Raw genomic sequence first — 23,037 nt, forward strand, 5'->3', positions numbered from 1 at the left:
CTCCCTCTCTCTCTCTGTCTCTCTCTCCCCCTCTCTCTCTCTCTTTCTCTTTCTCTTTCTCTCTCTCTCTCCCTCTTTCTTTCTCTGTCTGTCGCTCTCAAATAAATAAATATATATAAACAAAAAAATTAAAAAATGAGGAGTAGAGTATGTGTGGTTTCATGGGATGGGTGTGACATATACAGGGTGCTGTACGTATAAGTGTGTGTGTTTGAGGGAGTGTGGGCATGTGTATTGTAATTACATGTATGGGTACATGTGAGTTCCCCATATCCATTCATGCAGATACCAGAGGAGAAAGTCTAGTAACCTTCTTCCATTACTCATGTGCATGTTTTCTTGAGAATGACTTCTTTCCCCTTTCCATAGGTGGTACTTTTCCTGAGTCACCATGATTCTCTGATCTTCACTTTTCCCCACCCCACAGGACATGGGTTACAGGATTGTGTGGCCATGCCCTGGAGTTAACTCAGGTGTTTTTCAGTCTTCTCAGGCCTTCATGCTTGCACAGGAAGTGTTTTGCATCACTGAGTGGTTCCAGCTTCAAGAATCCTTGCTTTGCTAATACACTAAGCAATAAACCCCATGCCCAACCTCTCATCCAGTCAATGCTGGGTCAAGAATTTTTGGTAAATCTCTATCACATGTTCTGGAAGCTTCTACTCAATTTATGTTATCTGCTGCTGAATAGAAGAAGTGGAATGGCTCCAGACCTGGAGCTCTCTTCTATGTGGACACCTCAGAGGTCATGAAAATTGAGCAGCATCCCCGACTGGTACTTGCTTCCTCTTAGGTGACTGGGGTGACCTTTGTAATTCTCAGGGGAGGTGATATCACACTTGAGAAATTATTCTGTTAGTTCTTAGTATATCTGTAATTTAATTGATGAAATCCTATAAATTACCAAAACAGCACCAGAAAATACCTACGTGCTTAATGACTTCATCTTTCCCCATCCATTTGAATACAGGGTCCCAGCCATTAGGAGATGGGAGGGCTCCCATTGTCACCTCTTTTCCTTCCTAACCACAACTGAATGCAGTATTCCAGTAGCAGGAGGGGCAGCTATGGCCTATACACTGAGCTTCCACGGCTGTCATGAATCTTGATTTGTTGAACATGGGAGAACAGGACAACAAGAATAACTTACGCTATAAGCTATTGTGTTAATCAAACCTGAAATTGCTCTGGTATTGGGAATTATGTTCAGAGATCTTATAATAAATGCCTTATTGCTCAGGCCAGCTGGGGTAGGATTGTCTGTCACTTTCAGTTGTAAGTCACACAAGAGAAAGCTATAGTGATGAGAGTTCCATGAAGTCAAAGATCTTAAATTCTTTCTTTTTTTTTTTAATTGTGGAAGCTGGTTGTAGACAGGGCCTCAAGCAGCCTAAGCTGGCCTTAAACTCACTATGTAACCAAGTTTGTGCTTGAAGTCCTGATGATCTTGCTTCTACCTCTGAGTGCTGAAGTTACAGACGTACATATATCACCACAATGCATTATTGTTGTTTGTTTAATACTAATTTCAAGTGACTGGCTCCTATAGGTAGCCCATGCCCTTTTGAAATTTGGTGCTGATGTTAACATGAGTGGTGAAGTTGGAGACAGACCTCTCCACCTGGCCTCTGCGAAAGGATTCTTCAACATCACCAAACTCCTGGTGGAAGAAGGGAAGACAGCAGAAGGTGAGGCAATCCATACAGGACTACTTTCCTTGCTATGTGAATTTTCCTTTTGGAACTGCTCTTGCTCACTAGAGAATAACTATGAAGTTGGCTCATCCTACTGCAAGTGCTAGTTTCTTCCACAGGTCATAGTCTGTTGTTTAAGTTGTATTCACAGGCCACAAAAGAATCTTTCTTCACAAATGGCTGCTCAATTTTACACATAGAAGGTTTCTGATAAGAATTTTCTTAGATAAATCAGCCCTATGTATTTTTACTCAATAATCTTTTTCTTCGATTACAGTATAATTTGCATGTAGGAAATTAATATTAATATTTGCTCATGTAAGCATCCATACAAAACCACAAAGATAAAGATATATTTCACAGCTCTAGAATGTTCCCTTCTCCTTCTATATCAATAAACAGCCATCATCGCCCAATTGATACTTGAGCTTCTTATAGCCTGGATTACTATTACTTCTTATTAAACTTTGCATAATTTTGTGATGGATCTCTTGCTCAACAAGTTAATTTGACATTTGACCATGTTACTGACTGAGTCTTTTGTTTTACACAACACTAAATAAACTACATCATGTATATCCAGCTTGTTCCTGATGTCATTTCATAATCTAGTATTTTCTAATGTAAATACTGCTACTTCCAGCATTCTTATCCAAGTTTTGTTACAAAGAAACTTTTCTATCTTTTTGGTATACTTATATAATTATTAATGGAGAATTGCTAGACCAAAGGGCATGCCTATATTTAAACTATTAATGTATTTCCAAACATGTTTCTAAAGTATTCATATTATTGTTTAATCCCACATGAATATATCAGAATTCTTTTTGATCTCCACAGCCTTCTCAATATGTGATAATATGTTACTCTAATTTTTAGTGGTGATAGTTCAGGTTAGAATTTATCTTGTCATCTTATTTTTAAAATTATGAAATGAATTTTGTAGAGTTGATTAAATTTGAGTTACTAAAGAATTTTCCCTCATAAACTTTTATTTTTGACAAGTTCACCAAGAGTTACATGTTCCTGTTAAATTCTCTCAGGCATATCCAGCATCCTCCCGTTGACCCCCTAGAGACCTAATTAAAACACCAGCTGTAGGAGCTGCTGCCCTTTGCAGCAGAAAGGACACATTTCCAAAAGGACATGGTTGTCAGACCTGTAGAACTGCCAGTTCTGTGGCCCCAAATTCAGAATGGTCCTCATTTAATAAAGGCGATCAGTGTTGTCATCTTCTCCCTCCTTAGGAAAGCACAAAGACCCCTGGAGACAACTGAGGCAGAGCACTAGCTTCGACCCTCCATGTCAGAAACAGAGGTCACTTTATTCTCTGAAAACTGAGAAGCATGATTTGCATTTATTTTCAATAAAAAGATCCTACAGCAGAATGATAAATGATCAGTGTTGTTGGCATAAACAGAAGCTGTTCCTAGGACCTCCTGAGGCAGCCATGCATGCTGCTGGACCAGAGCAGTAGAGGTACACTTGTGGAGCCAATGGAGGGGTAATCATTGTTTCAAGCACCTCACTCTCCTGTGGGGTCAAAACAACATCACCTTCCCCAACTTCAGATCTTTGTTTTTCTCACACTGCAAAGCTCAGTGGTGTGAAGATGAGCGTCGTTTGTGCCCCACGTGCCCCAGGATCAGAGGACTCGTCTGCAGTGTGCTGGCCCTCACTCCTGCACACACCCAGCATGCGATTTAATTTTCAGCATGTTCTTTCTGACTCACACAAGTGCTACATGCCTCCTACTCAGTCATTTAACAAAAACAAGAGACAATCTGATTCAGACTTTTAAGTACTTGTGTTCCCTCCTAGTGCACACTTAATCTTCTTGTACACTTTAAGCTCGTGGTGGAAAATAAAGACACCGACCACCATGATAACAGACACATGCAGGACTCATTATCAGGGAGTTCACTTTTCCAAGACGCATCCCAGCCCCGAGATGGTTTATCTTAAATGTAGACTTTTCCTATGGCACATGGACGTAGGATGACCATGAAATAATGACTCCATAAGGAGTACAATTTGAAGTCTAGTATTTACAGTATGTTACCATGGTAACAGATTGTCACAAATGAGAATAAATTCAGGTTACAAAATTGGCCAAAATGCAATTCAGAGGGCAGGGTCTTCAGCTCAGTATGTTTAAAAGGTGACCTATTCAGTTTTTCTGTCTGTGTTCTGCTTCATTGTGTCTCTCTGGACAATGAAGAAGGAGAAATCCACTGGATTAGGCTGGAAAGGAAGAAATAATACCAGACTCCATAAGGAAAAACCAGTCCTCAAAATTTATCATTTTGATAGTGTTGAAAATGGAAATTTTTTTTTAATTTGGCATTTATTAATACTTGTTTTTCCAATGTTAAATGTTAAAGTTCTTTTAAATAACACAATCCTTCAATATGTCAAGAGCTACCACTGAAACTTTTAAAAATCTTCCAAGACTATTCTCAGTAAGGGAAGTGCTTTTTAAACAATATATCTTGTTGGGGATACTATACAGATTTTTAATTAAAATTTTACGTAAAGACACATTTGGGATTTATTTTAAAGAGTTTGGAATCTGTAAACATTTCTAACTTAATATAGAAATGTTTATTTTTATCTTTGATGTCAAGAATCAGAAATAAGGAAGAAAGAGCTGCATATATCTGCTCAATATAATATTCATGTATCTTTCTTTCAAATAACATTGTTGCACACTTTTTTCAAAGTGAAGGACAGCATTCAATATTATATATATATATGTGTGTGTGTGTGTGTGTATGTATATGTATATAATGTTCACTTATTTGAAATTCTTCCTTATCTAAGGTTTTCAATAATTATATTTCTTGCCATGCTACAGATTGACCAAGGGCCTTGCTCTATTAATTATAAACTCTAGTATTGAGCCATAGCCCCAGTCCTTTATTATTTTATTTTGAGATAGCATTTCAGTTTAACTGTCCTAGATATTACACTACATCCCAGGGAAGTCTGCAAGTTCTGATCTTCCTGCCTCAGAGCCCAGGCCCCTGGCATTGTGGGCATGCACTACGAGGTCTGAAATCAATAGTAAGTTACCTCAAATAGAATGACATTTATACAGTAACTTTTTGGGATAACACACAATACTATATATTTTTTTAGTCCTTGTAAATTCGTACAAGGTTAAAGGAAGTTACCACACAATGGGTAAAACAAAACCACACCACAAGTCTGAGTCTGACTTTACATTTCTTTTGGCGGGTCCCCTCAGTTGGTATGTTAGTTACTTCCTCAGTATTATTAACAAACACCTGACCAGCAGCAACTTAATGAAGGAAAGGATTTCCCTTACAGTTTCCAGAGGATATGTGTCACCATGCCTTTAATGTGCTACCATGGTGATGAAGGCTTGGTGACAGTAGCAGGAAGCCAAGCCAGGAAACAGACGAAAACCAGAAGTAGGACTGGGCTATAAAACCTCAAGTCCTGCCCTCAGTAACCCAGTGACCATTTCCTTCAGCAAAGCTCCATCTCTTAAAAGTTCCAAAACATCGGTGCCACAAGAAGGGGACTATGTATGCAAACACATGAGTCTATAGGGACATTCAAACCACAAGAATTGTTGTTGAAGGAAAGAATGTCTAAACCACTGTAGGTAATTCACCAAGCTAAGACTCTACTTGGAAGTTGATTATTCAACTGGAGAAGAATAATGGCTGCCAGATGGGGATGAGGAGAGCCATGGGGCAAATGACACATGATAGACGATGGCACTTCGTTCTGCTTTCCAGTCTCCCTGAGCGCTCAGTCAGGAACTCTTAGGGGAGCCCCTGCAGGTGACTCGAGTCCCAGGTGGTCCTCCAGCTCTGACATGTGCTAGGGACTTTCATACTTTGCAACAGGATGTGAAAGATAAAGCTACCATGAGGAGGATGATAATCAAAAGAACCAGGACGTTTCTTTGCAGGAAGGGTGTTTCTCAGAGATATTCACTAATTAATACCATTCAAAATATTATTTCAGTGACAGTCCTGTGAAGAGAAGCTCACGAAGCTTGTTAGAGACTTTGCTTTGGCTTAAGACCTTGCAGGACAATGAATAAGGAAAGTTGGTACTCAACAGTTGTGTCAACAGTAATAGTAAACAATATGCATATTTTCAAGCTACAACTGTTACCTTCTCTTGCTTCATTTCTGATTTATAATCATTTAAAATATTTCCCTTGGTTCTGTAGACCAAACAATCAAATAGGAAATGGATGTAGGCACTTCTATAATAAACAAATGGGTAAACAGCAACTAATCCAGTTTTTTTCAGTCTTAAAATATTGAGTTAAAGTCAGAACCTAGAATGAGCAGTTTAGTGTCCAGGCATTATTCACCTGTAACAATGTGTTAATTGTAGCAATAGCTGTTTGTGTTTGTACTTAATTAATTTTAATACTTGTGAATTTTTTTAGAAATTCTTAGGGTAAATTTAAAAATTTATTTATTTACACTTGTTGAGGGGGTGGGTGTGTCAGGGTTTCTTTCTGCTACCGATGAATGCCTGCCTAGTTTTACATGGGTGGCTGGGGAATTGAACCCAGGCCAGGAGGGTTTTATTAAGTGCATGTGATAGGTAGCACAGTCGACATCTTACAATCATGAGTCTTGTTCATGCTTCCAGCATACTTGCAATGATAGCCTGACTGATGACAATTCATCAGTACCATGAACATACTGGCTGACGTGTAGACATTATTGCAGACTGGTTGAGGAATGAGCATGCATAAGTCATATTTTCTCAAGCAGCAGAAGTTAACTAATGTTAATGTAAGCATGGTAAAATACATTAGAAGCTATTATGTAGCATATAGGGTCTTCCTCAGAATAAGTTAAGCCAAGCTTGAAATAGCCAATAGCAATCTCCAAAGCCTATAACAGCATGGCTCCACAAAGGTCCCATGACAATGTTACAACACAGTCCCACCAAAGCTGTGGGAACATCAACCCTGGGCTTCTGAAACCACCATGAAACACTGAGTTTGTGGCTGGAATTGTTAGCACAAGACAAGATCAGGGGCTTTCCATCACACCACACAGTTCTCAATTAACTATGGCTGGAATTGTTAGCACAAGAAGAGATAATGCACTTTCCATCACACCACATTGTGGTTATCATAGTACCACAGCTCTCAACTGAGTATCTGCAACATATCCCCTAAAGTGTCCTAAACATACCAGCTTCCTTCTCAAATTATGGAACCAACACCTCTGGCTTGGTACTCTGGATAAGACCTTTAGTTTATAACATCCTTCAGAGGAAAATGGTCAAAGCAGAGAAGACTGCTTAGGGGAATAAGGCCACAAGTGCCTTTAGATCCTTTTAGATCTTGAATCACTCTACTGTGCAACACATATTTGATTAGATGCATTCCAGAGAATTTGTGAGCACCAAAGGAAGCCTTTTAATGTGTAATAGGCAATATAATAGAATTATAACATTTTTAATTGGTTGCACTTAATTTCCTCTTTTATTGTCATTAACTGGAAATTTCTAGGAGTATCCCAGACATTCAGAGGAGCCCATGCAGTGGACATATGAAGGCTCAGAAATAGCAGATCCTAAGTAACGCATCTTGTGTTTTCTTCCAATAGTGAATGCACAGGATAATGAGGGCCATGTCCCCCTCCACTTATGTTCTCGCTTCGGCCACCATGATATTGTGCAGTACCTGCTGCAGGGTGACTTGGAAGTTCAGCCTCATGTTGTTAACATCTATGGAGATACCCCATTGCACCTGTGAGTATGTCATGGCACTCCCTAGGGTCTGTAAATCTCGAGCTTGACACAACTTTCTATTTAGGGCATGCTACCATGGAAAGTTTGAAGTTGCAAAGGAGATCATTCAAATGACAGGAACTGAAAGTCTGACCAAGGAGAACATCTTCAGCGAAACAGCTTTTCACAGGTAAAAGAATATTTATGTGCACTAGCCACTAAGCTTAGCAGACACGTTACTGCACCTGAAGTGGTATGTGCAAAGCAAGAACAAACAGTGGCAGATGTTGCCATCAGACAGTGGCAGCAGGGATGTCAGAGGACAGAGAGCCTGAGGTAGACCGGCCGAGGAAAAGGTGCAGGCAGATGCTGCCATCAGCACAACAGATGGGGCCACCGCCAGATGCTGCATTCCTGGCTGCAGCCACAGACAGCAGTAACTGATGTTGCCAAGGCAACAGGCCTATCAACATCTGTAAGCATGTCGCTTCTGTTCCTCTTCACTTTGTGGAAAGAGGCCAGAAAGGGCTGTGCCTATAATCCTCCTCCAACACGAATCTCATTACCAGAATTCATCAGCATCAAAGATGACATTTTCCCTTCACTTCTTAAACCTTATGTGCAAATGTGTCTGCCTAACAAATCCACCTGTCAGCCTGCAAAAGCCTAGTCGGGGTGGCTGTGAGATTCCAAAGAAGGTGTTAGCTCCCTTCTAGGAATGCTTAAAATCCATTTTCAGCATTCTCTGGAAAAGGGCCCTGGGGGATCTGCTGGGATACAACAAAAATAAAGAAATAAATTGAAACAAAAGGTTGGTAATAACTCAAATCCATAAAAACTCCCTTGCATGTCCAAAAGGAATGGGGTTTAGAAAAGTTATATCCTCATTTTAATATATTGTCATTTAGCTATGAAAATCTATGGCCATTTTAATTTTTTAAAACTTTGAAAATAATATTAGTTACCTAACTGTTAAATATTTATTAGCTAATTTGTGACCTCTACAAAGGATTCTGGGACTACTTATTGTTGGCATGGTGTTTGTATTGCACTGGTGGTTAACAGACAAGAGGAGGAGGCTCCTTTCTCAGCAGTCAACTAAAGGAACTTTGTGCTTCTATAGCAGGCGTCACCTCATCAAATTAAACATAGCCATACAGGGCTTTTGAAAAAATTCATCAAAAGAGGTCAGTTAAAATGGAAGTTAAGAAAGCTACCATTTATGCACGAGTGATTACAAACCAAGTGGCTTGCATCCACTGTTTCATTCATAATCATCATATTCATGTTTGCAAAGGGAGAAAGTAAAAACTCAGAAACCCAGTTACATGCCAAACATGCTAATAGAAAATATCATGGCCTTTGTACAGTTTTTTTCTACACACTCTATAGCAGGATAGATGCAGGAGCTGTTCCTGTCATCTCATTGGTGCAAATGCAACACTGCGGTAGGGGGTGGTGTTCCATCCATGAAGGGGACCATCTGCAGAATTAGTATGCATGTATGGCTAGAAACCTTTATGGAAGGTCAAGCCTCTTACAGCTGAAACCTCAGGCTACTGAGAAAATGTTCTTGTTACCCATGGGTATATATGAAATGGTAACAAATGTCAGTCACCAGAGGATGACGGCCAACTTCAGGAGTTCATATATTGGAGGCTTGTGAAGAGAATTGGAAATGTAAATCCAATTGTCTGTTTTGTATAAGTCTGAGGCTACAAGAAATAGCAGAGCAATGTTTTTATATCTTTACTATGGAATTATACACAGCAGTAAGGGGAAACAACACAATGAAATTTGAAGAAAAATGGGTGAACTTGGAATAGATCATTCTCAGCAAATTAGCCCAATCACAGAAAGAAAATCATTGCATGGTCTCACTCATCTGTGGCTCCTAACCTGTACCTTATTTTGAGCTCATACTTACAAAAAATATTTTAGTAGTAGAATCATTTTTATACAAACTACAGCACTTTACACATAGCAAGTACACCATACAATTGTTATCCATTTTATATGTGTATATTTAATAGTTAATTTTCTTGTTACTGTGTCCAAATGCCTCATAAGAAGCAACTTAAGGGCTGAAGAGATGGCTTAACAGTTAAACACTTACCTGTGAAGCCTAAGGACCCCAGTTCAAGGCTCTATTCCCCAGGACCCACGTTAGCCAGATGAACAGGGGGGCACATGCGTCTGGAGATCCTTTGCAGTGGCTGAAAGCCCTGGCTCACCTAGTCTCTCTCTCTCTCTCTCTGTCACTCTCAAGTAAATAAAAATGAACAAAAAATTTAAGAAAGAAAGAAGGAAAGAAGGAAAGAAAGACAGAAAGAGAGAAAGGAAGGAAGGAAGGAAGGAAGGAAGGAAGGAAGGAAGAAAGAAAGAAAGAAAGAAAGAAAGAAAGAAAGAGAGAGAGAGAGAGAGAAAGAAAGAAAGCAACTTAAGAAAGGAAGATTTATTTTTGGTTCAGGGTGTGAGGTTTTACATTCCATTGGGGTGGGGAAGGCATGGTGGCTGGAGAGTCCTATGAGATGAGTCAATTGTCAGGAAGCAGAAAGAGATGAGTGCTCATGCTCAGCAGACTTCTACTGTTTTCCTTTTCATTCAATATAGGACTAGAGCATGCAGAAAGGTCTCAGTTAATTCTTTTGGGGGAAGCCCTCTCACACACACACACACACACACACACACACACACACACACACACACAAACAAACCACAAATCTTTAGGAATGTATTAGTTCAGTTGAACTCATAATAAAAGTTAACCATCATGGAGCATATATCTGTGTGTGTGCTATATAAACATACAGTATGTGTGTGTGTGTGTGTGTGTGTGTGTGTGTATGTATGTATGTATGTATGTGTGTATGTATGTATGATTATAACATCATTTCCTATAGTTAGTTTCTTTGGAAAGTTTTGATTAGATTAATTAAGTTTTGAAGACCAACCTTAACTGTGGTTGTCACCATTCCATACATTCTGGACCACATAAATAGAAGAGAGATGGCTGAGCAGTAGCATGTGTAAAACTACAATCCAGCTTCCTGCTTGCCTGCCACACCGGCCTCCATGCTCTGATTTGAAAGCCATTACCTTTCCCCCCTCAAGCTTATTTGTGTCAAGTAACTTGTCCCAGCACTGAGAAGTTAACAAGTACACCATGCTTGCTTTCTTGCATCACCCTTGACAGATTCTGGAGGACCTCAGAAGTGGAGGCAAGGGGGGCTGGAGAGATAGCATAGCAGTTAAGTGCTTGTCTATGAAGCCTAAGGACCCCAGTTTGAGGCTCGATTCCCCAGGACCCACGTAAGCCAGATGCACAAGGGGGCGTATGCATCTGGAGTTCATTTGGAGTGGCTGGAGGCCCTGGCGCACCCATTCTCTACCTATCTATCTGTCTCTTTCTCTCTCTGTCTGTCGTTATCAAATAAATAAAATAAACAACAAAAAGTATTTAAAAAGAAGTGGAGGCAAGGCAGAAGTCATCATCTGTATAAGAGGAAATTGTGACATATGAAATTCATGTGTAATTATTGCATGTGCACCACCTCATCTTTACTGACAATGTGGCAGGATTTAGTGCCACCCAGGAGACACACCTATAAGGAATGTCTCTGAAGAAGTTTGGAAAGGCTTAGATGGTAGGGATGACCCATCCTGAATGCAGATTTCACTGTATCATGAGCTGAGCTCTCAGAATGAATCAAAGAGGAAAAGAGAGAAAGAATGCTGACTGCCAGCATTCATCTCTCCTGACTGAGGTATTGATGTGACCTGCAACCAAGCACTCCTGAAGTCAAGCCTTCCCCAGAATGGTGGAGTCTGTCCCCTCTAACCATGAGCCAAAATGAACCATTTTCTCCATGTATGTTTAACTTTCAAAGTAAATAGTAGAAATTTAAATTCCAATTAAGTAGCTAAACAAATATAGTTGTAAAATTTATCTATAAAAATCTTACTTCCAGTACCATGCTGCTTTTATTACTATGACTTGGTAATACAGCTTTAGATCAGGTACGGTGATGCCTCCAGAGGTATTTCTTTTGCTGAGGATATGTTTGGATATGCGAAGCCTTCCGCCTTTCCATATGACATTTGAGATCATTTTTTCTATCTCTGTGAAGAACACTGTAGGGATTTTAATTGGAATTGCATTAAATCTGTATATTGCCTTTGGTAGGATTGTCATCTTCACAATGTTAATTCTGCCTATCCAGGAGCATGGGAGGTCTTTCCATTTTCTCAAGTCCTCCTCAGTTTCTTTTTTGAGTATTTTTATGTTTTCATTGTATAGATCTTTCACTTCCTTGGTTAATGTTATTCCAAGGTATTTTATTTTTTGTTGCTATTGAAAATTGGATGATGTCCCTTATTTCTTTCTCTGTATCTTTGTCATTTGCATATAGAAAGGCTACTGATTTTTGTGCATTGATTTTGTATCCTGCTACTTTGCTATAGGAGTTAATCGCCTTCAGGAGTTTTGGGATGGAGTCTCTCAGGTCTCTTAATATACAATCATGTCATCAGCAAATAGAGCTAACTTAACTTCTTCCCTTCCCTTTTTTGTATCCCTTTTATTTCCTTCTCCTGTCTTATTGCTTGAGCTAGGACTTCCAGTACTAGGTTGAAAAGCAGAGATGAGAGTGGACAACCCTGTCTTGTTCCTGATCTTAATGGGAATTCCTCCAGTCTCTCTCCATTAAGAATTATTTGGGCCTTCAGAGCTTTGTATATTGCCTTGATTATGTTAAGATATGAACCAGCCATGCCAATTCTCTCCAATGTTTTGATCAAAGAACGTGTTAATTTTCCATCCAACTTCCTCCTAACTGCAAAGAGCAGTTAATAATGCTAATAATAGACACCCTCTATAACTTGCATTGTGATTCCACAAGCATTAAATCACTCAAAATTTCTACAGGTATGTGGTGTATAGATGATAAAATGAAAACTCAAGGAGGTGAAAGAGCCCCAGGTCCTGTGGCTTGGAGGAGAACTCTGGAATTTGAGTGTATAACCTTAATGACATGACAACTTTGAGATCTTATGCTCTGGTCATAGAACAACTGAGATGTTGGCTAGAGTTCCCAGACAGTAAGCTGGGTGACATGAGCTCACTAGAGTATACATCACTTGTCCTGCAGAGTAATTCCTAAGTTTAGATGGACCAGTGACCCTGGAAATACTTCATTAAAAGTACTAGACACTTGATACAGTCCCTTTATTTCACTGCAGAGGTTGAAACTTAAGATTTTATCACCATATGTGCACATTTTTATTTACTCTTGCTGAGCAGTATCTGTTTAATTTAGGTTGTTTCCTTTTTCTCTCTCCTTCCCTCATTATATCTTGTCTGTCTGACACATTTATATGCACACTGTTATCTGGACTAGCCTCAATTAATTAGGTTTCTATCAATTGGCTATAGCTGCCATAATAAAATCTCACAGATGTGGGTAGTTTACACACAGACACCTCATTCTTAGTTCCAGAAGCTACAAGCACAGATCTAGGTGGTGGCAAGCTTGGGCATACATGGGGCTCTGTCCTTAGCTTGAAGATAGTCATCTCTGTCTTTATGTTTGAATCCATCTGTCTAGGCTGCCTATGCCCTAATCTCAACTTCCTATAAGGACACCAATCTCACTGGATTAGGATCCTATTGTAAATCAACCCCCCTTTGAAAATAGTGTTACAACACAGGAACATTCCCAGGGTGAGGGAGTTAGAACGTCAGCATAAGAGTTTGGGAGAGGACATGACTCAGCCAATAACTAGAAGAACCTTACCTCATGCCTTTTCAGTGCTTGTACCTATGGCAAGAACATTGACCTGGTAAAGTTTCTTCTTGATCAGGATGCCGTGAACATCAACCACCAAGGACGAGACGGTCACACAGGTAGGGCTATGGTGAGAGTGACCTTAGCTCCAGCAGGAGTATTGAGCCAACATGGAAGAGGCCCTGGGAAGGTTCCACTTCAATGGGGAGATGTTTTGTTTTGTCTTGTTTTTATCAGTTAACATCAATGAGAATTAATGATGAATGTAGAAAATAAATCAATTTTTAAATTTTTAAATGTTTATTTAATAGAAAGAGAGGAAGGGAGGGAGCGAGAGGGAAAGAAAGAAGAGTGAAAATGGGCCTGTCAAGGCCTCCAGCTAGTGCAAATTAACTTCAGATGCCTGCTCCACCTTATGCTTCTGGCTTAAGTGAGTATTAGAGAATTGTACCTGGGTCCTAATGCTTCACAGGCAAGTGCCTTAATGGTAAAGCCATCTCTCCTGCCCCAAAGATTGAATTTTATTCAGTTTTACTGCTGGGTTAATATCTGCAGTCACTGCACACTTTTACGCCCTAGAGCAGAAAAAAATGACCACACCTCTCGACTCCTAGCATTGTGCTCAAGAAAAATACTGCTTGGGGTAATGTCCTTATATTTGTTATTATTAACTAGTATATATGTAGAAATACTAGAAACTATGCTGAGCAAAAGATAGCCTATAGAGAAGAGTACATAGAGTACTTCTTTTCCTAAAAGTATTTCTTCTTGCCTCAATAATAAAATTAATTTATTGTCAAACATATTAGTCATTACTTTATCTCTGTAAATGATACCATTTTGTAAAACTATCTTTTAAAAATCAAAGCAAAGTTTTCTTTTTTTTTTTTTTTTCTTCTCCTTTTGCTCTTTTGTTCTTTCCCCTCACAGGGTTACACTCAGCTTGCTTCCACGGCCATATCCGCCTGGTTCAGTTCTTACTGGATAATGGAGCAGATATGAATCTAGTCGCTTGTGATCCCAGCAGGTCTAGTGGCGAAAAAGATGAACAGACATGTTTGATGTGGGCTTATGAAAAAGGTACCTTTTTAATCATTCTGTCTCTAGAGACACATAGTGAACTGTGCATAGACTATGACAGAGCATTGGTAATTCCTTTGCTTGCATGATTTGAACACTCCCACTTCCTCTGTAGATTGTGTTTGAATCTCCGTGGCCTTCGATCAAAGAGTCCAATACGCCATCATTAGAGAAAGCCACGCCTGAGCTGCACATGAGCTGAGGCTCTTCTCGGCACTGACACCTGGAAAAGGCTGATGCAATTCTAGGTTCTAGAGAAACAAATCAAAGATAGAAAATGGTAACAGGTTGTCTTCCAGCTAGTCTCTACATCCAGATCTGATGCAGATCCGGATTTACAAAAAAAAAAAAAAAAAATGTATACAAAGGACAAAGGGACTGTTTCTCATCCCAATCCCTGCTAACCATGCTGGCACTGTCAAACTGTGCGGGAGCCAAGAATTCCTGTCGGGGTTTGCTGTAACTGCCTTCTCGAGTCTGGGAAAGAGCACCCTGACCAAAGGAGCTGCGGGGAGGAAAGGGCTGACTTTGGCTGGCAGTCTCCAGGGAAAGTGGCACCATGGCAGGAAAGGAGAGCGTGGCACAGCAGTCTTGCTGTGCATTCTGGTGGAAGCAGTTTTAGCAAGCGCGCATGCACTGGAGAGCTGTGCTAGCAGCCTCAAGGTCTGCCCAAGGAGTGCTTGTCCTCCCACAAGGATTCACCTTCCAAAGTGCCTCCCACTGTGACCAAGCATTCAAAACACACAAGCCTATGGAGGACATCTCATTCCAGCTGCTCAAAGTGCAAATTTACCTGACAGTGAGAAGCTGGGGTCTAGTTTATGACACATCACGCTCTGACCTTGTGCAGGCCACTTAATCCTGCTCAGCTCCAGTTCACGTCAGTGGGGAAGTGCAGACCTCAACTCCCATTCACAAGTCTGTAAGAGAACATGTGCCAAGCAACTGCATCAGAGACACACCCCAAGTACTTGGTCACCAGTGCCTGAGCAGTGATAACTGTACTGCACTGACAGTCAGCAAGAGAGAGATGACTGACAACCAGCTCTTCATTTTGAGGGAGTGGCCTTGGCAATTGGTGTTAAGATACACTGTCCCCTACAGTTGAGTTCTACATATGTAATATAATGTGCATATATCACAGAGGTATTTGGATTTTTCAGATCACCTGTAGCCATACATACTGTTACCTAAATTATAGTTGTAACTAAACGCCTTCGTTCAATATCAGGCTTAAAAGAAACATTTAACTGTTATTTTAATTTTTGTGACTGAATTTTAATGATATCTAAAATATATAAGGAAACATATTCCATGATTTTAATGTGAGAATCCTGAAACACCATACCCAAAAGTAGAATTGCTAAGCTCTATGATTTCTCAGCCTTTCTGGATGATATAACAGGTTGTCTGCTGAACTGGGGTCTAAAAGTACAAGTGTGAAAGGAGAGATGAAATTTGTTGCCAAGAGTGGGGAGCTGATGTAAGCATGTCCACTGGAGAGTGTAAGACACACAGCCTGAAGGCTGCTGGTGCAGTGATATGGGGCTATGTCAACACAGGGGGATGGAACCATGTGGAACTCTGGGGCACATCGTGAGAATACAGCTCAGACCCATCCACACCCAGACAGCCAGCAGCACCCTCGCCCACAAGTCCCACCCACCTTCTCTTCTAGCCCACCCCAGGGGCCATGGCCTCCCTCTTCTTCTAATGCTGTTGGAGGACTGTGGGCTGCGGGCCCAGCCGTGGCTGTGTTGCTCACGCACACTGTGGCAGATGGCTGTAGGTCACTTGTATGCTGGTGCAAGTACAATGCTGCAGGACTGTATCACAGCTGATCTATCCATGTTGTCTATTTGTGGACATTTGGAGCCATTACGAATGCCATGCTATAAATATTCACATCACAGCATACAGTGCATGTCTTATGGTAAGTCTGAAGGCATTCTATTTGGTCTAACCGCCTTCTGCTTTGTAATAAAACCCTAAACAGCCTGGTATTTAAGTACCACTTGGAACCTATTCAATATTCTGAAGCATTGAGAGTTCTCACTAAGTTCCTACTCAACACATTGTGTTTATTCAAGTGATTCTCAGACATATCTCTTAAGAAAAGCTGTATCTCTCAAGAAACATAACTTTCAGAGGAATACTGTTTACAAAGCATGTGTCTTTGGGAAGGCAGCTCTCCCTCACAGGGACTGGCTTTGTCTCTTTGATTGAGAATGTCAGTTGAAAACTGTCTGAATTTATTTTATTTTTTTAGATTCATATGCCATACAAAAAATGAATACTTGGATAGCTTCTAAAAATTCCTACCAACCGACCATGGAAACCCTTTAGTCCAGAGGGTTTGCCCACTGACCTGTGTAGCTGCTGTCATTATCTGTAGCCTCAGTTTGTTCAACTAATGTGCCAGGACTAGTGTTGTCTTCCATAGCTACCGAGAGCTTTACCCAATTGAATGTGAGTACCTGCAAGGCAGATGGGTCGTTTGCATATGCTGTAGGTCAAAGCAAGTCAAACCTGCAAAATGAAGTTGTCACTGTTTCTCTCACTCGAGAAATGCTGCCTTATGCTACGTGTGTGGAGGAGACGGCAGCGGCCTCATTCGTGCAGTTGGCAGCACAGTGTTTGTCCTTTCCACACAGAAATGCTTTTCTTTCTCCTTGGCGGGAGTCTCCTCGCTCTCCACGCTTCCTGGGCAGCTTCAAGGCAAAGCTGGAGAAGCAGTCAGAGTCCCTCAGAGCCCCTGAGTCACGTAAGGGGTTACGTGGACCTTGTTCTGTTCTAGAAGCCGGACGCCCTCTGGCCTTCACAGGCAGGGTCCGTCTGCATCTGGAAATGACATTTCTGGATAGACTCCATTGAATATCACCCCTAGACTAACTCTCTTCATGGAAGACTAGTCTTTCTTAACAGCAAATGTTTCCGCATGCTCCTAAGGTTTTTCACTTGGAATGAACTATATTTTAGCTAGTCTGCATGCTGGTATTCTGATGAAGTAAACACAAGCACATGTTAGCTTTATGGAGAAGTCACTACTATTCTGAAAGGAGTTTGCTTCCCTCCGGGTTGCTGTGGGATCAAATATAAAGTGTACTATCTGCCAGCCTAGCCCTTTTAGCCTTTGGAGACCAAAATCAACCTTGGGGAAAGTTTTCCTGCTGAGCATCATTCTGCAGAGAAGCCTGTTCGTTCCATGTCAGTATTTCTCAGCCTGGCTGCTTAGAACATGTTGCCGTATGTGATGCCTCTCTCTCAGTTCTCCTCCCTTGGCTTTTCTGCAATTCCATCTGAAAGTACAGCTATGCCTGTCTTGCTCACTTGGATTTGTTCTGCCCTTCTCCTGGGTAGAGAGGACTGGTAAGAATCAACTCAAATTGTCCAGAAGAAATGGCCAGCAGCTTGTTCATGTCCAAATCCTTGCCCTAATCATCAGTATGGATAAACCATTCACGTAATCTTGCATCCATCGAGTTAAAGATGTAACTGCTGAATTGAACAGATCTCGGCCAATTACAATTGAACCCACAGCTCAATAGTGTGCCTGGCAGTTAGATTTGAAAAGGCTGCTTTTGACAAAGAAAAGCGTGCTTTCATGTCAGGCTGGTAGGGTCTCAGAATCACCCAAACTAGAAACAGAACTAAAAACTTCTTATTTGCTTCATTACTGACACCAGTTAAAGTAATTTGCAGTCGCTGCTGTCCCAATATCTAATTACCCAGAATGCAATATTGTATACAGCAGAGGGACTCTAATTCACAGTGACAGGAAGCTGAAGTTGGGGAATAAATATGTGGTAAGTGAGCAAAAACAATAAAAATCAAGGTGTCTATTCCATGATACATACCTTGTTCATTCCTTTTGACAAGTGTAGTATGGTGTAAATTATTTATAGTAAATGCACTACAGTGTATTTTTCTAACAGTAATGAAGTCTTAGTCATGAGTTTCTATGTTTCAGCCAATGAAAAGTAGCTGAGAGACAGAAGCAAGGGAGAAAGTAGAAGAGTTGGGTTCATTAAATATTTGACAAACTTTCCCCAAGTTTTCAGGCTGCTTCTCCTCTAAATTCTCATCCATTTGAGGTCAGGTGTTGTGGTAGTTTCAATAGATGGCCCCCAATATATTACTAGATTGTAGTTTGCATCTGCAGCCACCTGGCTAGAGGTGGTGTCACTGGATGGATCTTAAGGTGTGGTGGTGGGTTTAAGATTCCAATGTAAAGTGTACCTAGCTGGAGTTCCTGAAGTGTGCTGTGCGGTGTGGCTTTTGATTTTTGGCTTTTGCTTCTCTCTGTTTCTGCTTGGACCTGTGAAGTCAGGCCAGCTTTTTCTGCCATTATGGAACTTCCTCTCAATCTGTAAGCTTCAATAAATCCCTTCCTCCATTACAGTGCCTCTTCTGGAAGATTATCTCTGTGAACCTAAAGCTGTCTGCTACAGGTGTAGAGTTTAGTGAGCCCTCTTTAGTGTGCTAGAGTGAACAGAGACCAAGGAAGAGTAAGAGTTAAACAACAAACAAATGTAAATAGTATTCAACATCTATGACTTACCTTCTACGTATTTTGTCTTTCTCTCTTTTCAGCAGTCATAAATAGGGTATAATAATGCCATACCTTCCCACAGGTTAGAACCCAACACTGGAATCTGTAGGAAAACATCTCTGATTATTATCATACCAAACCATACCATCATCATATCCCTAAGTCACCAGCTTTCTCTCAGTGTCCCACTGTGCCATGTGCATTCTAAACATGACTTACCATTCTGTATAATGACTGTGAGAGAGCATCTATTGATGGGTAAAAGTTTTCCTGCTTCCTTCCTACACTTGCCTGTTAGTGTGCCCTCTGCTTTTCTTATTCACCTTCAAACCCTCCTACCCACCTGACACTACTCTTCATATTTATGATGTCTACTTAACCTTAAAGAGTAAATTTGGAAATCCTCACTACCAGAAAGTCTTCCTTGGCATTCTAGAATCTCATCCACAACCTTCCTTTGTGTTTTAATGTGTCATATGCATATTCTTTATCTGTGCTTCATATTAAAACACTCTAAGCATGTGGGATATTAATCTTTGTCTTGTAAAACTCTAAAGTCAATGGCTGACTTTTATGCATGCCCAGTGCATGCTCATTGAGTGAAATGGAGGAAGAAGAGGAAGTTACTGGATGTGTGCTCTATTCCTTGTGCCCCTGACTCTAATGCATGTCCAGTGCATGCTCATTGAGTGAAATGGAGGAAGAAGAGGAAGTTACTGGATGTGTGCCCTATTCCTTGTGCCCCTGACTCGAATGCATGTCCAAAACGTGCTCATTGAGTGAAATGCAGGAGGAAGAGGAGCCAGTGCATGCATGCTCTATTCCTTCTACCCTGGAGTGCCATCCATGGGCTGTGTGCTCAGGAAGACTGATCACCAGGATTCTGTTATCTCTACAGCTGTGTCCATAAATAGCATAGTTGTGTCCATAAGTAGCATGGTTTTATTAACTGGATAGCCCTAATATTTCCATAAACAGTTAGGGAATTTTAAAGAATTCCCCCAACACTTCTTGGTTTAAGTATTGGAATGGCAATTTTTCAGTCTGGCCTGAATGTTTGTTCTTTCAATTTGCTTGATCACTTCACCCTCATCCTTCATGCTCAGCTTGGAATTCCACAAGTACCACATTTTGTCCTTCCAGACTATTGAATGACATTACCAGGATGCATGTTCACCATGTCTTCTATATGTTCTTCCTAATGCATAATGAAATACAATTATTTAAATGAATTATATGATATAAATGTAATTTATGTAATTCTCATTGCCAATGAATAGCATTTTTCATAAAAGAAAAGAACAGCTCTGTCTCAACAATGCATCTCCCATACCTACTGCTTACTCACTTCTTGTACAAATGTAGTACCAGCCTAGTATATAGCAGGCACTGTATGTGGAACTGAGGAGAAAAAGTAAGAAAGTCAGGTGACATCCCCCTGCTCAGAGGAAGAAACAGATAGAAACTAAGAAAATAAACAAAACACATCATATATAAATAAGTGGTATGAATAAAATAAAAATCAAAACAGCCATTATTAAAAAGTTCAATGACACTATGTAATATTAGTGAGTTGGGAAAAGCTGTCTTGGGAATAACTGGAGCTCACATCTGATGGTTTCATGATAAGTATTTAAAGAGGGAAAGGAAATAGGAAAGGAAGACAAAATTAGAGAAACCCAAGCAACAGTGGTGAAATAATATAGTTTCTATGTAATATTCTCTGACAGAAACATTTATGCTTGGCAATTGTTGTCTCAAGTAGAAAGACTGGTAGTTTTGCTTCATGTGGTCATTAGTGAAAAAAACAAAAGTGGCTTGAAGGGTCTGTGAGTCTCACAGCTAAGAAATTTTCTAGATTTAAGTCATGAGCAGACATGACAAACCAGGGTTCTTTTGCCTCTGATCTAATTGACAGTTTGGGATAAGGGCTGTGCAAAGAAGATGAGCTGTGGAAGGGCAAGCGTCAGAAGTCACCCACTGACCCCATATTTTATTACTTCTAGAAAGTGAGTCTTGGGCTGGGGATATTGCTCAATGGTTCAAGGTGCTTGCTTGCAAAGCCTGCCAGCTTGAGTTTGATCCCCTAGTACTCACATAAAGCCAGATGCACAAAGTGGTGCATGTGTCTTGAGTTCATCTGCAGCAGCAAGAGGCCCTGGAGTGTTCATACTCTTTCTCTGTCCCTTACCCTTACACTTATACTTGCTCTGACTCTCTCTTGCTTTCATTTTGGCAAATAAATTTTAAAAAATCTTTTTTTCTTAAAAATAAACTGGAGATTTGAAGATATAGCTTAGCTGTTAAAGGTGCTTACTTGCAAAGCCTAATGTCCTGGGTTTGATCCCTCGGTACCCACATAAAGCCTGGTGCATAGAGTGATACAGGCGTCTGTAGTTCCTTGGCATGCTCATTCTCTCTCTCACACTTTCTCTCTCATTCCTTGCAAATGAATAAATAGAAAATATTTAATAAGAGAGAGTGAATTTTTAAATTTTTAAAATAATCAGAATGGAAATGCTTATTTGGGGGTGTGTATAAAGTCTCACATCTATCATGGTTGGGTTCTTCTGAGCCTGATCTAAGCAAGTCCAGGCTAGGCCCTCATTGATGTCCCTGTGGGGAAAGGTTGAGGTCTATAAGAATTCCATGGCTTTAATAACCAGTTTCCATATCACTGCTCAATTTGTGCACAGTGTCTCCAAATCATTCATAGATATATACATATATATGTATATGTATGTATGTATGTGTGTGTGTGTATATATATGTATATATATGTACGTATGTGTGTGTGTGTGTGTATATATATATATATATATATATATATATATATATATATATATATATATATATGAATTCATGTTTTTTAAGAGAGCATCTTAGTACTGATGATTTTACCACTAGTCTCTAGGTCTAGTTATTAATCTAATTGCCACAGCAGGCATGGGCGCTGACATTCACATCTTCTATGTTGAAATGTTGGGTGTGGATGGAGAAAAGACAGTCTAGGCATTAAGTGCTGTGTTTCTCCTTGAAGAAGCAAAGCATCTGTTGTGTATGTACTCATGATATAACACTAAACTGTCTTTGCAACCTTTTGGGACTGATTTGTAATCTCAAAAACCTTGAACTTGAAATAACTATTCAGCAAGAAAGTTAAAATGGTTGAAGGGGAAAATCACTTCAAAAGTAAAGGAAGTCAAGGAGCTAAGGAGAAAAGAAAGCCTGGAATTGGAAGGCAACCCAGGGGAAAGACAAGTAATAGAGGCGCCACCCTGACAAAGGGAACTGGGTGCCCTACTGTAGTCTCTGAGAGTGCAGTTTTATAGCGGCATTGGACTAAAAACATAGCTGCTGAATACTTGGATAAAATACCTGGCTGTAGATAGTGAATTCACACATATAGGAAACCACTTTATTTAATTAGCGGAGGTTTGATTATCTCTAGATGTGTTCTGTTTGTGTGCCTTGCTCATTTGCATGTATCCATTGTCAGGAGTTTGGCTTAACAAGTCCACTGACTGAGCTTTAGTGAGGAAAGCTCCTGCTTTATCTCTTGTGACCAGGGTCTGGGGAGCTGGGCCCTTGTGGTTTCTTTGTCTACTCCTGTCAGGCAGGGTCAGGCCACACAGCAATCCAGACATGTGAGGTGGCGACCCTAAGAGCAAAGCTGTTGTGCTTCAAGAAATGTTGGGTGGGCGTTCAGATTGTTGTCTTTCCCCCTAAAGAAGTCTCTTCTAGGCGAAGCAGAAATGCTGAGTAGGTGGTGTTTTGTTGCTGGATCCAAACCCTTCAAGATGAAATTAAGGGAAACCCAAAAGCACCCAGGCAGTGAAGTCTTCGACAAAGCCAGAGCCTGTGGTTTATTAGAGCAGGTGAAAGGATGCTTTTATTCCAAAGGATCGGGCTGGTGGTGATGTCACTGCTGACATCCTAAGGCCAAGAAGACAACCAGAAGATGGCAACGAGAAGAAGGGGGTGGGGATTGAATGTGACATGCCACACAAGGGAAGCATCACAGAGCCCTCCTGAAACTGAGTGTGACCTACTACTGCCCCGCCGAAGACATCCAGGATGCACTCCTGGAACCTGCGCATTCACTAACTTGTGTGGCAAAGGGAATTAGGAGTAGCTGACTCTGAAAGGGGGGTGAGTCCCAGATCTCTCCAATAAGACAATG

General features: G+C 40.5%; 1 protein-coding gene across 1 annotated transcript in view; it reads left to right on the forward strand.

Moving 5' to 3' along the window:
• Positions 1-23,037, forward strand: part of Tnni3k (TNNI3 interacting kinase) — a 248,124-nt gene that overhangs the window by 69,265 nt on the left and 155,822 nt on the right. Inside the window, exons 7-11 of the mRNA XM_004653621.2 lie at positions 1,554-1,688; positions 7,313-7,457; positions 7,522-7,626; positions 13,247-13,341; positions 14,153-14,302. Of these exons, the coding sequence (XP_004653678.1) occupies positions 1,554-1,688; positions 7,313-7,457; positions 7,522-7,626; positions 13,247-13,341; positions 14,153-14,302 (630 nt within the window). The remainder of the gene's footprint in view (positions 1-1,553; positions 1,689-7,312; positions 7,458-7,521; positions 7,627-13,246; positions 13,342-14,152; positions 14,303-23,037) is intronic.

This window comes from Jaculus jaculus, chromosome 19 (genome assembly GCF_020740685.1).
Source record: "Jaculus jaculus isolate mJacJac1 chromosome 19, mJacJac1.mat.Y.cur, whole genome shotgun sequence".
NCBI lineage: Eukaryota > Metazoa > Chordata > Mammalia > Rodentia > Dipodidae > Jaculus > Jaculus jaculus.